The sequence below is a fragment of the Halictus rubicundus genome, chromosome 9, assembly GCF_050948215.1.
Source record: "Halictus rubicundus isolate RS-2024b chromosome 9, iyHalRubi1_principal, whole genome shotgun sequence".
Taxonomy (NCBI): domain Eukaryota; kingdom Metazoa; phylum Arthropoda; class Insecta; order Hymenoptera; family Halictidae; genus Halictus; species Halictus rubicundus.
In genome coordinates, this window is record NC_135157.1 from 12,379,349 (window position 1) to 12,397,229 (window position 17,881).

Sequence of the window (17,881 nt, forward strand, 5' to 3'; positions counted from 1 at the left end):
TCCTCTCCTCGTCGGCAGAAGGCAGTTCTAGCTGCAGATAATGGCCGGTGATGGGCATTGCGTGCACAGCTGCGAACCATATCTCAATTACGGGATTAATATACGACCCATAAAACCGATAACACTGTCTCCCGACGAGGCGGCCTCCCGCGCGTCCACCACCGTTTTTCCTCTCCGTCGCAAGCGTTCCTCCGCAAGCGACGCTGGGTAATCCAATTAGAACCGTGCTCGCCGTGATTCTCGTTGGGACCGGCTTTAAAAGCGTATACCGCTCTATCGGGCGACACAGTGTTTCCACGTGACTTGTGCTGTCGATGTGCAAACGAGAACAGTGAATTTAGTATGACCGACGACTGACCAAGGTCCCGACCTCGTGCCCCCGCTTGGCCCTTTCTGTCCTCGGGGAAAATCGCCCCTTGGATTTGGCAGGGTTATTCAAAATCATGTAACGTCTTTACTATTGACTGGTTGACCAGGCACGTTAATCAAAAACTATTAATCTGATTCTTTGAGTATGTGCGGACTTGATGAAACGTTCCCGATTTTGAGTGCCTTTACGTTCAAACCGCTAATAATAATGATTCGGACGCAGAAAGTCCTTAGCGAGTTAACGAATGAAATAACGGTGAATAGTCCATGCATCACCGTGGCTATTAAGCACGCAACTTCGCCTGAGCGTACAGATTTACAAATGAAAATGGACACTGACCTACCCCTTCAGGTGTCGGCGGACCAGAGGCCGGGAACAATGTCCGGGATGAGTGAGGGTGCGACGTTCGACAGTATCGTGGACTACGTGACGAAGAACATGAGGATAACTCGCTCGCGGGCGGGCTACATGGTGATGGAGGTCCTGAAAGTCGGCGTTGCTCTGGGAAGAATCAAAAGGACACCCCGCGGCACTTATATCCTTGCCTCGGATACGCCGGCCAGCCCGGCGACTCAGAGGATCAGGCAGCCGAGGTTCAGCGACAACAGCAACGACGAGATCTCGACGGACGATAGCCTGTGATCATCGGCCGTGGATCATTCTTCATTCCCACCGGGATGTCTTCAACCTATCACGATCCCCTTCACCTATCCTTCGGCCGTGCAGCATCAACAAAGTGTTACCGCTTGACGAATGTAAATTAAACGAACGCCTCATTAGCCCCGGCCCTGGTAATTGAATAATTATTTCGGGAGTCGTTACACGTCCCCGTCACCGTAATGCTAATTACCCCGGCTATCCGTTCGTTTTCCTCTCGCCGTTAATGACTCCGCGATCATAAGCGGTGCCCCCCCCGCCCTCGCGGGCTGGAAACGGAACCGGGAGCAACGATCGTTTTCGTCGGCGGCGAAGAAATCATGCCCGCCAGGCCGTCGAGTTCTTGCGGGCAATTTCGTGGGCAGATTTCCGGCCCGGCATCGGCCCCCGCTCCCGGTAATTGGTTCGTTTTAACTGCGAGCTTAAAGGTTATGAATTTATGCCTTCGCCGCGTAAGATATAATTGGCTGTCCAATTAATATCTCGATAAAAAAACTCCCCGTTCCTCGAGATCCTGCCACCCTACTCCCGGCTCCTTCAGGCGCCGTCCCCTTCGCTCCAGACGCTGGCCATAGCGTTTGCTCCTTTTCACCGTTCACCGAAGTCGCCGCGTGCTCCGTCAGCGGGGGTCCGGAACTACCGAAAACTCTTTCGGGGGCACACCAAAACAAGAACACCGCGACCGCCATCGACCACCGGCTGGATAATTGATTTTTCAGCTAACCCGTCCTTGCCCACAAACCCTCGCACAGTGGCCCGTTTCTGCAAAATAGGTGGAATTCATCCAAAAATTTTCATGTCATGAAAAATCCGAAATCTCCAGTCCCGAAAACCACGGGTTTTCGTAGCTCGGTCCCCGTTGATGGACGGGATCCCATGTAATTTGGCGATGCCACGCTGCAGAACTTAACCCTAGCAGCTCAGCGATCAGGGATACGCAATGATCATCAGGATATTTGTTTTGACGAATCTTCGCGGATCCAGAAATGCTGAAGATTGATGAAGCTATCATCTCCCGAGAAGCGAAACGCACCTTTTCCCAGCAAATTGATTTAAGTGAGATGAATCTTCTCGTTAGCGAAGTCGCTCTTCGATGGTTGAGTATGATGGATACTTTAGCCTCACCTTTCGGATTGAATTTTAGCCATTGCTTGTAAAACTTTCAGATACTAGCATATAAAACATAAAATACCACAACCACTTAGACTTCCATCTAAATAGATGGCAGTGTTCAATAATAGTTCACATATTTTATTCAGATTATCAATTGATTTCATATTTGAGACACGGCGAGATGTTGAAGAAAAATTGTTGCCCCCTTTTGCTTCCTTACATATTCGCAAACAAATGTCAAAGAATTGATGCAAATGACCACGATTATGCTCGAGGAAGCTACGTCGCAGGGGAGAGTCATTTCTAGGGGTGCTTCATCTCGTGGAAAAATATTTCTCCACGTATACCTAACTATTGGCAGGATGTCATTGCAGACAATCGGCATACCGCGGACGCATGAAATCCACTATGCGCGGCGATTAAAAATTAAAGTTCGAGTGGACGCTGTCCCAGGAAGCCGGCGCGAAACAATGGCTAATATACCAGAGATGAAACCTCGTTCCACCCCAATTTGCACAGTGACCAGAGGTTCTAGAAACCGTATGAATAACATCGGACCGCTTCATTTACGATTCGCCTGTGCAGCCACCGTTCGAGCCCGGGGGATATCGTGACGGGGCCCGCGAGTCCCGCGACTCTATATTTCAACCGGGGATCGTTGTCGGCACTTTGCAACAATGTGGAGAATGTCCGCGCTCCGCGCCACGTCCTTTGATTTGTGTCCCTTTGTTGAATAAGCGTTTTTCATGCATCGTGGCCTCTCACCGGAACGATGTAACTCGTTTCTCCCGGGTGTACGTATGTTAAGGACCTTTTAAGACGTCCCTCGAGTTTACCCCGCTGCGCTACCGGTACCAGTTTCCGCTCCCCGTCGCACGCTACACATAGGCGAAGCCAAGCTGCATCGCCTCGTCGTCAAGATGAACCCGAGCCCCTCCTTCGCCTCGCTGTCTCCTCGCCTACCCTCTAAAGCCTGTTGCACAGTTCGCCTGAGTATCCGCGTTCTAAGCACCGTGCATATTTCATTTCGTTGATTTCCGGGTGGGACTCTTTTCCGGAAACCCGGGGTGTCTTGTAACACCTGCGAACTAACTCGCCGATCGATTCTACGCCCGATACCGGGAACATAGAATTTATGCGAGTTTATGCTCTCCTGTCTGACCTACTGCGGTAGGCGCAGCGAATTTTCTGAATAATTTGATTTAACTCGTCTCCGAGCCCTTTGGGAGTTTTCCAGAAAGAAATTTCAATTGAAGATGGGATTTTATAGTATCCTTAGAACAAAAATATCCTCACGTCAGCCAGATTAAAAAAACTGCAGGACATTCTGCGAGTTGCTAGAAAAGGGGAGCCAGTGGCGTATAATAAACGCGCAGAGCCCGAGATAGTCGGCCGGTTTTGGATCGCAGACGGCCCCGCTCCATCGTGCAGGGAGCGTCGAATCTTCCGCAGATCGTGGATACTCTTCCTGTGCAACAGGCCTAAGACTCCTCTCGGCGTCCTCCTCGCGCTGCACTCGCCCCGTTCCTACCTCTCGCTCTCTCTCTCTCTCCCAGGCCGGCGATCCCGCGTTCTTCTTTTTCGAGGTGCTGCAGGTGTCGTGCATTGTCCGCCGTCGCGGCCTCTAAATCTCCGTCTCTGACGTTCTGCGGCGTAGCTGCGCCGAGCCGAGCACTCCCAAGATGCATACGACTGTCGGGAAGTTACACGTTCCACGGACTCCTCTTATTGGAGAGCTGGCCGGGACTGATAAGCATCTTTTTGCGAGAATTTCGGCCCCTTTCATAAGTCTCATCGCCGCGCGGACGTCCCCCCCCCCCCCGGCCCGGCTCCGGATGTTTAGATGTCTCGCGACGAGTCGGCCTCGAACACGTCAACGCTGTTTCGCGACCGTGTCCGGCGAAATAATGGAGCCAGCAGATTTTTAAAATTTTTTTTATTGAAGCTCTTTAGACCCTTAAACGGGTCCATTTCGCTTTACAATGTGGTATTACAATTGAACAGGTTAGTATTACAATATTAAAAGATATAATGATTATTCAAATAGATAATTTACAATCTCTAAAATACAAATCGATATAACTACAAGCCTTAATATTAGGTTCCGCTATGAACATGTCAATGTTTAGGGGTAATCGGTAGCCCATTTTACCTAAAGATTCCAATGAGTCTTTGAACGTCGTACTTTTCGCACTGCCATATGACTTTGGTTATTAGTTTCGTCACTTTGACCGCAGCTACACATACCGTCAGAAATTATGCTCACGCGCGCCAACGGAGCGGCTAAATGATGCCAGCAGACTTTATGAATCTACACTGTGCTTTTGGAAAGTATTATTGTCATCTTGATCTTTATCGCGAGGAATCGATAAATGCTTTCCTATTCTAATTTTTATAACCTTTTTAAATAGACTTAAAACTAGAGAAGATGAGAGCTTCGACAAGCACCTAAAAATTCCAATTTATCTAAAATCTTCCTACCGAATTACATTTTCTGGATATACAAATGCTCAGCAAATTGATGAAAGTGACCAGCAAGGTCTAGCGAGCATAGTAATTAAAGTAATAGCAAGGCATAATGATTCTAGAGTGCACAAACCCACCGGTCAACAGAGGATCCCACCCACGGAGGTGGGATCGAAAGACAATTCCCAGAGAAACGGATAGACCAATCAGTAAATACACGTGATAGGACACAAGATCTCATCGCGGAGACCAATTACCAGACCGTCTAGATTTATTCAGGCGATTACACGGGGCAGGTCCTAGTACAAAGCCGCGCGACACGAAAACTGCTCAGGATCGTAGCCAGAGCCCCCCGGTAACACGTCGCCTACACGTATTTATGCGTCCGCGGGTACACCGGCCGAACTGTTAACGTCGAAACCGGACAACCTGCGAAACAGACGGGTACAGCTTCGCCTAAGGGCGGAAGGACATCTTGGACGCCGCAGCAAGCGACCGTTCCTGTTCCGTGGCGCCTATTCCGCGACGTCGCCATGGAAAATGTTCGATCGCGATCCTATACACGAGAAACCAGGGACGCGTCGCTGTACTCGGGGACCCTGAGCCGTGTTCTTTCCACTTTACTGGCACCTCGAACTCCCAGGATCTTTTTTAGTATAGGACCTTGCGTATATCATCACACTCAACACCTCCCCCCGCTTTCTTCCAGCGCCAGATTGCCCCAGCTGCATTTTTCGAGGTCCTCTTTTTCGCAGACACAACAGTTTTTCGTTATCAAATTTTTCTTGAACAAGACAGCCACACGAACGATTTATTCGGAGGTCCAAAAATTGTCGGGGGCCCCAGATTGTCTATCGCGCAAGGCGGCCCTGGCTGTCCCCGCGGCCAGACGGAAGACTTATGCGTCTGCGTGCTGGGTCTCGCGTGTACGGGCCCAGAAGTAGGAGAAACAGGAAGAAAATGGCGGACGGGCCCCGGCGAGCGCAGGGTGTATCGGCGGCGTACAAATTTATGCCGATGCCACGTTAATGTCCGCCGAGCCGCATACATTTCCCTCGCGGACGAGCGCGACGCGCCGCGACGCAGCTGCGCGAGGGTACTGCGAAAAAGCCGAGGGAACGGATCGAGTTGCTGTATGGGGTTCGCAATGCATCGAGGATTCATTTTTATCGATGCGTTCGAAAGGGTAAGGGTGGGCCGACCAAGGTGGTCTCTGCGAGCGGAACCGATCGCGGTTTCCTGGTATAGCAATCGATAGACCGCGATGAACCATTTTGTAAGGATCAGCGTCAGCGAAAGACTCGCGTTTCTCTCGCTCCATCGCTTACTGGCATGAGCACCTTGGTAATTTACAAACGAACGCATAAAAATCTGCAGGCTTGTGATTTCGCGAGGAAACAACGTGTTCTTCGGGAACAGTGACAGACTTTATCGTCGCATGCGCGCAACGTATAAATTTTTTATCGAAGCTTAATGATAACTTAAGCGCCACCAGACGGTTAATAATTCCGGTGTTTCCCCCTCAAGGGGGAACTGGTTTCTCTGTTCTGTGTCACCCTGTGTAATCCGACGGCATCGTTTTATGGATAATAATTATAACTTGAACGTGATATTACGATTATCCGGTACTGGTCGACATCAACGAACCCACCGAAACTGGTTCGAATCGAGTGTCAGCGGAGCGCGTTCCGCCGCGCAACAGCGCAGAGATCCGCGAACGCGGTCCCCATTCGAATCGGCGAACATCTCGAAAGAACGAATCAGCCCCGCAACCATTTATTATAATATCATTCGGGGACGGAGAATCGCCGTCCCGGCGATCCACAATTAACACGAAAAGCCGGCCGAGGCGCATGGTCGTTCCCGCGACATCCTCAAAACCGCGATTCCCCCTTGTAAGCTGCCGGGTATCTCCATATATTTCCATGGAGCGGGCCCGATCCACGGGTTTAAGATATTCCGGGCAATAAGAAGACGATCGCCGCAAACACACGGGTCGAGCAAAGGCTACTTGCGACATGCATAATTTGCACCCCGGTGCGCCATATACGTAAGTAGGTTGCGGAGGCAGGCAAACGGGCGAAGCAAGGCGAAAAGGCGAGAGAGAGAGAGAGAGAGAGAGAGAGAAGAGCGCGCGGATGCGCACCGAAAGGGCGTCGCGAGCGGCGCGCAACAGAGATGTAGATAAATAAAGTGTGAAGCCCGTAAGGAGGCTGCGGGGCCCGTTAAAAGCTTCCCTTGTCTCTCTCGCCTTCTCGAGCGCGGCGGCGAGGTTCTCCAGCGGCGATTCAGGTGTGCGCCGCGCCGGAGAAACGAAAGAGGTGGAGAAGAGGCTTCTGCTTCGGTTCTTCGGCGTCTAGACCCTAATTGGACCGGGGCTGGTGCGCGCGGCTGCTGGCCAGCTGCCTGAAAACCTCCGCGCAAGGGCGCGGCGCGGCGCGGCGGCGTGTGTTTCATTCAAATCGGTTCCCGGTAAAAATCGGGCGTCGATCGATGGATCGCTCGATCGTATATTACAATCGGGCGACCTTGATCGACGGAAATTACCAGACTCACGATTTGTCTTCCCGACACGATAAACGCCCGACCGATCCGATCCCAGGCCCGGCCCGACCCGGCCCGATGCTTCTCGATCGACGCTCCCGGCTAGCCATCCCCGGGATGATCGCGCGCCGTACCACACGAATTCCTCAAGGCCGACGGGCTACGGGAGAACCGCCGCGCCGTTTTGCAATCTCATCCAAATAGAGTGTGGATTTCTATGTATCGAGATAATCGATCTTAATGGACGGCGCTCGGGCGTTAATCAAACGCGGCGGCGGCGGCGCGGCGCTGCGCCGTCAGATCGGAGCTTGACACGCGTGTCGAAAGCGCCGATCTTCTCGCCGAACGAATATCGGGGCTGCGGATTGGCTCCCTCGGATAGTCCTCGCCGGAAACGCGAATCGGAAGACGGAGATTTCCGCGTGTTACCGGTCCCCGGTGATATTTATGCGTTGTAGCGTTTACGGAGCGCGCGAGAAAATTGCGAACCGGTTAATCGAGGCAGTTTTTCGATTGAAATGATAATCATTCTTAACCCTTTGCAGTTGGAGGGTTTCTTCTGATCACATAAATTCTAGTGCATTGGAGTATGTTATAGTACAGAGAGTCTAGCGTATTCTACTATATTCATCTGTATTCACGAGTATTTTCCAGTATATTCTAGTGTAATATTTATTCCCGGAATAGCGAACCACATTTTACGAACTTTTTAGATTGAAATGATAACGATGCTTAACCCTTTGCAGTTGGAGGGTTTCTTCTGATCACCTAAATCCTAGTGTATTGGAGTATGTTTTAGTACACCCTAGTGTATTCTACTATATTCATGTGTATTCCAGTATATACGAGTGTGTTCCAGTATATTTTAGTATAATATTTATTCCCGGAATAGCGAACGACACTTTACAATATAAAAGTTTGTGACGTTAACAATAGTAACTTTATTTAACTCGCTACCAGCCCCTGTTTCTCTGCTTACCTTCCCCTGTTCAAAATTCTCACATGCAACGTATCTCCTCGGAGAGCAAAGTGTATAAAATTAGTTTGACTATGTTTAAGTAAACTGTGAACTTGTAGACGTTGCATACTCGTCACAGTGGTAGTAGACAATCTTCTCGTGCCCCCTCAAAAGGGACATTCGACTCGACGGCTAAATTTACAACGAAGGAGTTCATACAATAAACGCAAACGCCAATATACTTCCGCATACATTTCAATAATATGTACATAAATCGTACGAAGAACGCAAAATCTGCAAAATAAAAATAAACTGTCCCGGTCGCATTCCCGCATCTTCCTCCTCCACTTGAAGATCTGCGACACACCGCATTTCCGTTGAAATCGAGTCTGCCCCGGATCCGTATAATTACCCAAGTGATCACTGCCTCGATCTGGAAAGATCAGTAATTTTCCGTGGCAATCGGCGCCTGCCGGTCCGCGTAGGCGTGAATCGGTCGTGCAGAAGCTCGAATGTCATAAGGTGTTTACGCGGATACCGGTAAACCGGATTCGAATGCAGCCGGTGCTTAGCATTCGAATAGATCGCGGCAAACCTCGGCCAGGCCACTTTGCGTGGCGCATCCTCCGGGGCCCGGCACGCAATTACGCTTTATGTCTCGCAATCAGTAAAACTCTAAGTACGCCTCGCCGCGCGTAGTTTCCCCGCGAGTAATTTCACCTTCGATTCGACGAGCGGCGCGCGGTGTACCCAGCTCGCCGTTCCGCCGCCCCCTCCTCGCGCAGCTTCCTGGTCTAGGATGCTGTCTATGGTCTTGTAATTTCGCCGGGGAGCGGATAGCTGGAGAGAGGAAGACAGCCGGAAAGTGGGCAGGAAGGTGTAAGCGGCGCGCGGTAATCAGCACGTACCTCATCTTCGACGATAACGCGAAATTCCTTGCGTATGCGTTCCTGCCATTTTTGTTTCTCCGCCTGGAACCCCGGAGAACCGCAACCTCCGAGAGCCGAAGGTGTCCGCGCCTCCGGCACGAGGTCCTGGCACCCCTGTAATGCCGAGATCCACTGTCGGGAATTACGCCGGGCAGTTTCTAGCCGGGGATAAGACAAAGTTTGTTTTCCGCCGCGCGATTGCCGGCGGAAGGTGTGGCGCGGTGTGATCCGCCGCTGATGCGATTAATGATAGCGATAACCCGCGTCGACTGTTTCAATAGCAATTTCTGGCGGCGTAACGGGCCAATAAACCGAGAATCCGCGGCCAATATAAATCAAACAGCCGAACGTGCTCCCGGGGTTATTCGAGTTTCGACGCCTGCCGCCGTGAATTTGATTAGCAACGACTAATCGGTAATATTTGCTTCGGCTTATGGATTTCTCAACCCTTTGCGGTCCTATGACGAGTTAAACTTGACATTGACTTTTGTCTAATCAGTAATGTTACAATTACACGGTACTTAGAATTGAAGCGTTTCTTACCGACGTCTCCATTTTCTTTTGTTGCCACGTAGAAAGCTGTAGAACTCGACCAGACAACGTTGATTCCCCCGGAGAATGTTCAATGCGCTAATGAGATCTAAACGAGCGACCCAATTATCGCGGAGGTCGAAATACTGTATTACCCCTATTAATCATTGCAGGAAAGACCCGGAGCCTTTCTGCAGCGACCGCAAACCACAGCGGTGACCCCGATTGCATAAACACACGGGGAACAGTTACGCGCATAATTCCCTGCGAAGGAGCTAATTCCTCGGCGATAATAGCGCGCGTTTCGCGTCATTCGGGTTCGATAAGGGGTCTACCGTGGCCCCTGCGGAGGAGGCGGAATTAATTAGCCCGCGGCGCAACCGATTGGCGGAGTTGGAAATCCGGAGGGGGGAGGTTGGTACCGTTTCGATGATATCGGGGCTTGCTTAACTGTCGCTGGTTCACCGAGGAACGAGTTTAAATTGCTCGGTTGGAATGGCTGATGCGCCGGCCGTTACGTATGTCTTAATTACGCGGCCACAATTTTCGGTGTAATTAATCGACGGCCACGCGGCTACTTAAGCCGGCTAATGAACAGCACGGCCGGTCCTATTAGCGCGTAAAGAAGCGATCCAGGAAGATTAAACGGAACACGATCGAGTGCCACTGTAAAAGGCAACGGGCCGGTAATTATGTTTATTGCCCGCGAGTTGTAAAATCCGGCAGGATCGAATCGAACCGACGACGACGAGGAAACCCGAACGCTCGAGCCGAGGCGTTGTCTCGTCTCGCGGAAACGCGGCGCTCGAAACCTCCCGCGGTACGGCCGAGCGTTTAGCCCGGAGTTCACGGTGATTACGGTTTCATCGTGTATTCCATTCCTGACGGGGGCCAATTTCACGGGGCACCGCGTTGCGTGCACGTGAAACCGTCCCTTACAGATTTCTAGCCGCGTGGACCGTGTTCCCCGCGATCGATATCGGTACGTCCGCGCTCGTATACACGCGCCTCGCGCCTCTACGTAACACCGAAAGCCATCATTACGCGTCCCTCGTTTATCCACGCGACTATGTTACATTATATCATGAAATTACTCCGTGCCCGCTCACGAGAACGTCCACCAACCTATTACCGTCCCTCGCCGCGTCTCTTCCGATGCACGAACCTGAATGCTTATGCGCATAAGGGGCGATGCGTCCCCGGATATTGCCGGTTCTCTAATCTCGATACGTTCACTGCGGTTCATAAATATGCGGTCACTTGGTAGCTCCTCGCCAACAGGAAACGCTATTTGATAAGGGAGAACCGGGCAATGGCGGTCACTCAAGCAACAATTAAAATAAAATGAAAATATGGGGTGAAATGTTTATGTAAAAATACGTGTCATAAACTTAGATTTATTCGTACGATTAAAGAAAATCATGTTTCATATTCATTCGAGTAGTCAATTTTATAGAATTAAAAATGGTACCTTTGACTACCATTGACCACACCTTTGCTGAGTTGTAAAACTATTTTCAATGTTGGAGTATACTTCTCGCTCACAAATTTTCAGAAAAATAGATTAACATTTAATTCGAAAAATTAGCAAAAAACTTTGACATTGAACCACCAGCTCTAATAGTTCCAAATATGTGTTTCCGACCCCTACCGCGTACACGGGGAATAGAATGCATAATTACACTTGTGTTAAGAACACGGATGCGTAATTCGCGATTACACGGTTCACGGGATTCCGTGTACACGTGTGTCGTTTCAGTACCGATCCAAAATCGTAGAGACATTGCTAGTGCATGTCGCATCGCGCAACAAAAACCGAGTAGTCACGAACACAGGAGAAGGAGAAAGAGGAAAACTCGAGAGGGCGATCCGAAGGTTGTCTTACAGTCTTGTAAGGTAAAAAGAACCTGCCCCGAGGAATCCAACGGGGAGTCAGAAAAGTCAGGAATAATGCGTGAACGCCGTCGGCGTCGGAGAGGAGCGTTGCAGGCAGCATTGCAAATGTTTCGATGGAAAGCGATGGGGGCCGACGTGCATCGGCCCCGGTGCTCGTTTCCGCGGAAGAGGTCGTCGAAGAAGCGTGGAAACGCGCTTGTCCGGTCGAGATGGACGTGAAGCGGCGTGCCGCGGTCATAAAAGTGTGTCCACGCGGCGAGTTAGTCCATCGGGAACGCGGGTTTCTTGCCGTGGCGTGGCGTCGCGAGCGATATCGGCCCGCGGTGGCCTTCTATCCGCTTTGTACACGTGTACGCAACCACCGAGAGCCGGCATTATACGCGGGCCCATTTATCTGCGGGGATAAAATGCAGATAGGATCTGCGTCCGCGCGAGGTCCTGCCAGTATTTGTCATGGAGATGCGACCCACCGATACCACCTCGCCCGTCCGTGGAATTACCCTCGCCGCGCTCGGATTCTTCAGCGTACGCCGGTAATTTACCGGGCCCTCGACGTCGCGTCACGCCGCCGATTCTCCCCTTTCTTCCTTCCTTCCTTCCTTCCTTCCTTCAGTTCCTTCCATTCCACCTTCTCCCCTCTCCCCTCCTCTCCTTAGTATCCCGATGCTCCTCGGGAATTTTGAATACTGGAAACTCGGGTGAAGACAGACCGGTGATCTTCGCGTAAATGCAGATTTCGTTTAAGGGGTTACGGAAAAAATTTATATTCGAGAAATGCTCTTTCCTGAAAATTTTAATTCGATCCGCCTAAAGCTCACAGAGATATAACGTGTTATGTGTGATTTATTGTATATTCATTTTGCGATCGAAAAACAAGCGTTCCCTTCGTAAAAATCCAAAGTTCAACTCCAAAGTGACGCCATTTTGTTCCGAATCAATGTTTCGCAAAACCGAACGATCAATCACTAGCCACGCTACCCCATTCCAGTTGCAGTTCTGCATGGCACCTATGACCTTTAGCCATAAAATGCAAACTCATAATATCACGGAATTTACGTTGCAGTTCGCTAGCATTACGAGTAGAAATGCCGCTGTTTACACGGCTATGGCATTTCGCGACACTCGCAATCCAGTCGAATGAGAATTTTAATAAAATTTATCACTGCATGTATATTTTTATGTGCGCAATAAAATCTTTCATAAAGGAAAATAATATTATACCCGTTTCCAGAAATACGCGCAGCTGAATCATGAGTTTATAGTTTGCCCCGCTGGGGAAGAGAATATGTAAATACTCTATCGATTGCAAATAGAAAAAACCCGAATTCTCGTACTATTTTTGGAATTGACACTTTGCATTCGTCATACGTCGATTTTAGGAGACAATTGTCTCGTCGCCCCGCACTGTAAAAATAAGATCAGCGCCGAGAGACCAAATCCAGAAACAACGTCAACGACGACGCCTCCGATTCGCTGGCTGCAGAGTGCATTAAAAACGGTTAAAGAAAAAGCTCCGCGCCTTTGCACCTGTAGAACGGATTCCCGTTTATGGTTTCCAGTGAAACAGTCGAGGTCTGTTGCACACTTATGGGACATAATCCCAGTGGACAGCCGGGAATCTTAATCGTCGGAACAAACACGGGCTGCTTAAAGTGCTTTGCATAGAAATGTACAACTTCCACTTCGAGGTATTAGCCGGGCTGAACCTTCCCAGCACTCTGAAAGCCTTCCCGTCGGATTTAAGGAACAGCCTGATGAAGTGACTGAGGAAAGCGGATAACTAGTGATTCATGAAAGGATCCGGGAATCAAACCGTGGAACCGTTAAACTGTTCATAAATATTGCTACGCGTTGCGCCACTAAATTTCCTCGGCATTGTTCGAGGATAGAGAATAGCGAAAATTCTCAGAACACTGGTGCTTTTGAACGCACTTGGGTGTTGCGTCATTGCAAGAGGAATTTATTCAGAAATTCACGTACTCGGAAAACTAGAAAATCCTCCACTTTCTTGGGACAAACGAACTCATTAACACATGTGTAAAGAAAGTCAAATTAATTTGGTGTACTTCTAAGAACTTATACTATTTCTCTAACATTTTTCTATGCATTTTATAGAATCATGTAACTAAGCTGACGGTAGCAAATGTGTTAAACTATCATAAAATTCTGAGATTCCGAAAGCTGCGCGGAGGCACCGGGAATGATGTAAATTGACTGACATTTAAAGTAATCCGAACACCACGAACCAGTATCACGATTTGTTTACAGAACCGCCACGTATGCACGTGTTTCCAAAGATCGCGTTCGGTAGATCCGGCGAACCGCCCACGAAAAGCCTGAGAAAGTTCCCCGGACTTGTGTTTACCGCTAGCATCGTAAAAAAAGGCCGACGAAAATGCTCAAACGAAAGGCAAACAGTAGCCGGCTGGCTGGATCGCCGAAGCCCCGTGTACGGGAACCGGATAAAAGCCCGGCATTCACCTCGCGCGAGTAAATTAGAGAGATAGTGCGAATGAAGGGAACAGAGGATGAACGTGTGAATGGGTGTCGAGCGGATCGGCGATTCAGCTTTATAACGCGCGGCGGGGAATCGGTGGAGCCGCGCATCGACCATTTCTCCATGTAAATTGAAGTACAAACTCTCCGGCGCGTATCGCAACCTTTAAGAATAGGAGCGGAACAACGGGGGAGAAGCTCCGAAATTAGTTCGAGAAACAGTGCGAGCCGCTGGAATGAAAAAGAATGAGAAATTCTAAAATAAATTCTGAAATCTCGAACAAGTCTACAAGACTTTCTAAAAAATATTTTGTACAAGAGAAATACCATATTTCAAGCCTGCATCAGCGTAACGAGTAAATCCATAACTTCGCGTGATATTTTTATAATTATTGCCAGAAGGTTTCAGCATCTGACTTTACCAAGCCCTGTACGTGAAATTAGAAAGTGTAAGGAGCGTCCGAGAATTTGTTGAACCTAGAACAACAAGAAATCAAGCTCGAACGCAATTTGCCAGCGAGGTAGTGAACAAACAAAGCGTCCGACCTGAAATAATAAATATTGAGTGGAACTGTTAGAATTTTCTCTGCAGTGGTTGCAGAGGAATCTTTGTTTAAAAAGGTTCAGAAGATTCGAGTGACTCCCAGTTACGGATTAATATTTTATGATTAAGGGGTTTCGTGGAGCCGCCCAGAATTTTTCTAAGGTAATCTCGGGTTCGATCGATTCCTCGGATATTAGAAGAGGAATACAAAAATCCTCGGAGTGGAGCCACTCCTCGAGAAGCAGTGCGACGTGTTCGAGCAGGGGTCGGTCGAACGGTTATTCCGGTGCGATCGTTTTCCTGAAATCCACGCTCCCGGCAGGGTGAACAATGGGCGTCCGGAGTAACTGCCAGTATCGGATTCGTTGATCGCGCATTGGATCGTCCGGACGGGTACCGAAAACAAAAAGCAGAAAAAAGAGAAGCTGAGAGAGAGAGAGAGAGAGAGAGAGAGAGAGAGAGAGAGAGAGAGAGATAGCCTGGACGTTTCAGGTCCGCGAGGACGCAGACGTGCTTGCTTCTCTTTTTCTTATCAAAATAAAAATCCCCCGGGGGATTAGGGGTGGGGGCTGCCGGTGAAACCGGCGTAGGTTTCTCGATCGGCGCGCGAGAGAGAGAGAGAGTGATCAAATAAAACTGCTTTCGTAAGAAGAAAAAGGGCTGACGACGCGGTCGGGTCCGCTGGATGGAAAAGAAGGGAACGAGGAGGCACGAGGAAGGGGTACGACTGTGTCGGCTCCCGCTGAGACAAAGGGCGAGAACCTGCACTCAAAACAAACATCACTCCGCCATTCATTCGGCCGGCGGGTTCGAACATTCATCCCCCAGGGTTCACGCGAGAAGAAGAGGGGTGTGTGTGCGTGCGTGCGGGGGCCGCCGCCGGAGGGGCCGAAGGGCCCAAGGAGGTTTGGGGAAGGGCGACGAGAGAGTCGAGGGGACCACCGTAAACGACAATGCGGTGAGATCGAGCCGCCTCCTGGATACCCGCTCGCTTTAGGCCGCATTCACACGCGGCCCCCACGTGAAAAGGAAGTGGCGTGCAGAAACGTCGCACGGACCAACTCGGAGGTGAAAGAAGGTCGAGCGTGCGACGCGACGCCAACACCTTCTCGGCCAGGCGTTAAAACGAGTACGAGTGCCCTCCCCTCGAACCTCTTCGCCTCTCCTCTCCTCTCCTCTCCTCTCCTCTCTTCTCTTCTCTTCTCTTCTCGAGCAACCGACGCTTTTGTGCGCCCGTGTCAAGCTTCTGCGAGAGATCGAGATCGATCGCAGGGATCCGCGACCCCGTACCTGCTATATGGGAACGCTCGCATGCGGCGTGGGTGTGTCTTGCTCTCGAAAGTGTTACATCCGGTTTTTTTCGCTCTTGTTGCGAAGATATCCAGCTCGGGCTACACATGCCGTCGGTTTTCAGCTCGATGTTTGTTCTCCGGCGTCGTAACACTAGCTTGTGACTCCGAAAGGAAGTCAGCGGTGCAGACTATACCTCATTCTACCCTGATTTTTCTTTGTTCTCTACTGGCTATTGGCTCCTTCCTACATTTTAGGATTCAGCCTAAAATCATCAACTTTGCTTCACAAAACAATGTTTTGGGATTCGGGCAGAGTCAAGATACTCTATTCTTATAAATAAGTACATATCGGAGCACTTTGTATGATTTTACTTCTTTTTGTAACAGTATACAGTCATGTGATGGCACACACCTGTAATTTGCGATTTTCACCATTTTTAATTGTGTGTAACTCCTAACCTCACCGAACAATTTCGACGATACAGAACACATTTTTTAAATTTTCGTTAAAGGAACTAAATAAAAAAGTTGTAAAAAGCAATCTTTACTATTTTCATCGTAGTCCCGACTAAACGCAATTTTTCAAAAGTTTTCATTACGCCTCCTCTAGTAAAGAAATCCTAGCTTGACAGAAAGACAGAAGTCTTGTCACAAAAATCTTACTCTGATTTAAAGTGCGAGCCATGAATTATGCGACTAATATGCAAATAATAATTTTAACAGGCATGCAGGACAGGTCACCACAGAATGAAAATATTCTAGATCGGAGAAAATGTTTGAGTTTGTAATTAAGATAGCACCGAGTGCAGGGGGTTAATATTCAATAACGCATTGCACCACGGACAATCATAAGTAGGATTGGCACCCGAACAGACCGGAGCCATTAGAGTCCCGGGTGCATTGACGTTAATACCCTTCACGCGAATCAGTAGACCAAAGCTCGGCTGTCTCCGTAGCCGATCATCGATCTCGGCGGCTGGCCGGTCCGTGGCCGCGGTAGCAGGATGATTAATATCGTAATCGGTAAATTAGTAACACTTAACTCCGAAAGAATTCTATCGAGCCTTCTGTCCGGGTATCGACGCGTCGACACTGCGACAGGGTGGTTTAACCAGGTAGAGGACGGTAGCGAGTGAAGAGAGCGAGAAGAGGGGTCTCGGCCGCGGGTCCGTAGTGGAACCGTCTCGTCCCGGCCTAGATATCATCAGGGTCCCCGGTGGGTCCGGGTTCGGGAATCATTAGGGGCCCGAAGACGACGCATTCCGCAGTGGCCATCGGTCCAGCGAAGTCGTCGTCGTCCTCGTCCTCGTCCTCGTCCTCGTCCTCGTCCTCGTCCTCGTCCTCGGATCATCCGGTGGCCCTCAACGTGGCTTGTCCACAGCGGGGCCTTCCGAAAGATCGGCCCACGGCATTTATTAAGGCCCTTATCAGATTTCGATTTGGACGACGTCGAGCAACGACGGATACCGTAATTATTTTTATTAGTACCCGCGCTAACCGTTCCTCCCTCTCTGCGGCGCGAACCACCGCACCGGTCTACGGATCGGGCCTGCTGTACGATCGCGCGAGCCGATCACCGATCGCACAAAGGGGCCCGATGAGTTTTCGGGATGCCGCTGCCTTCTCTCGCGATCGTTTTATTGCGCGATACGCTCCCGCGGGCCTTGTCTTTTCCTCCGGGCCGATCCTCCTCGTGACAAGGTGTCGCTCGAACCAACCGATTCTCTTGATCGGGACCTGTTCCGCCGAGGAATCGTCTCTTCTCGGTCCACCGCTTCGAGCAGGTCAACCAATTTAGTTCTGCTAGAATATTCCACTCGGACAGTATACTTGACTTCAGAAATACCTTCTATAAAATTCTGGGAAACTTTCTTGTTTGGTTACATTAAAAATACATTTACTGGTCATCCAGTAAAGTTTGCTATCTGAAAGCATACAATCCACGCTTTGAATTCTTTTACCGATCAAAACTATTCCGTCTCTAAAAAATCTCTTCCCTAAAAATGAAATTACAGTGTTTACTCGATACATGTCCAAAACTCGGGTCTAGCAACGGACATGTATCGGACATTCCTTGATCCACGC

At 49.7% G+C, this 17,881-nt stretch overlaps 1 protein-coding gene across 1 annotated transcript; it reads left to right on the top strand.

Annotated features, from left to right (window-relative positions):
• Positions 1 to 748: 748 nt before the first annotated feature.
• On the top strand, positions 749 to 1,012 carry LOC143356993 (uncharacterized). The gene has a single exon (XM_076793108.1). The coding sequence runs from the start codon at positions 749 to 751 to the stop codon at positions 1,010 to 1,012; it is 264 nt and encodes an 87-aa protein (XP_076649223.1).
• Positions 1,013 to 17,881: the final 16,869 nt, after the last annotated feature.

Coding starts and splice junctions, on each gene's coding strand:
- LOC143356993 (XM_076793108.1), top strand. CDS start 749: ATGTCCGGGATGAGTGAGGGTGCGACGTTCGACAGTATCGTGGACTAC.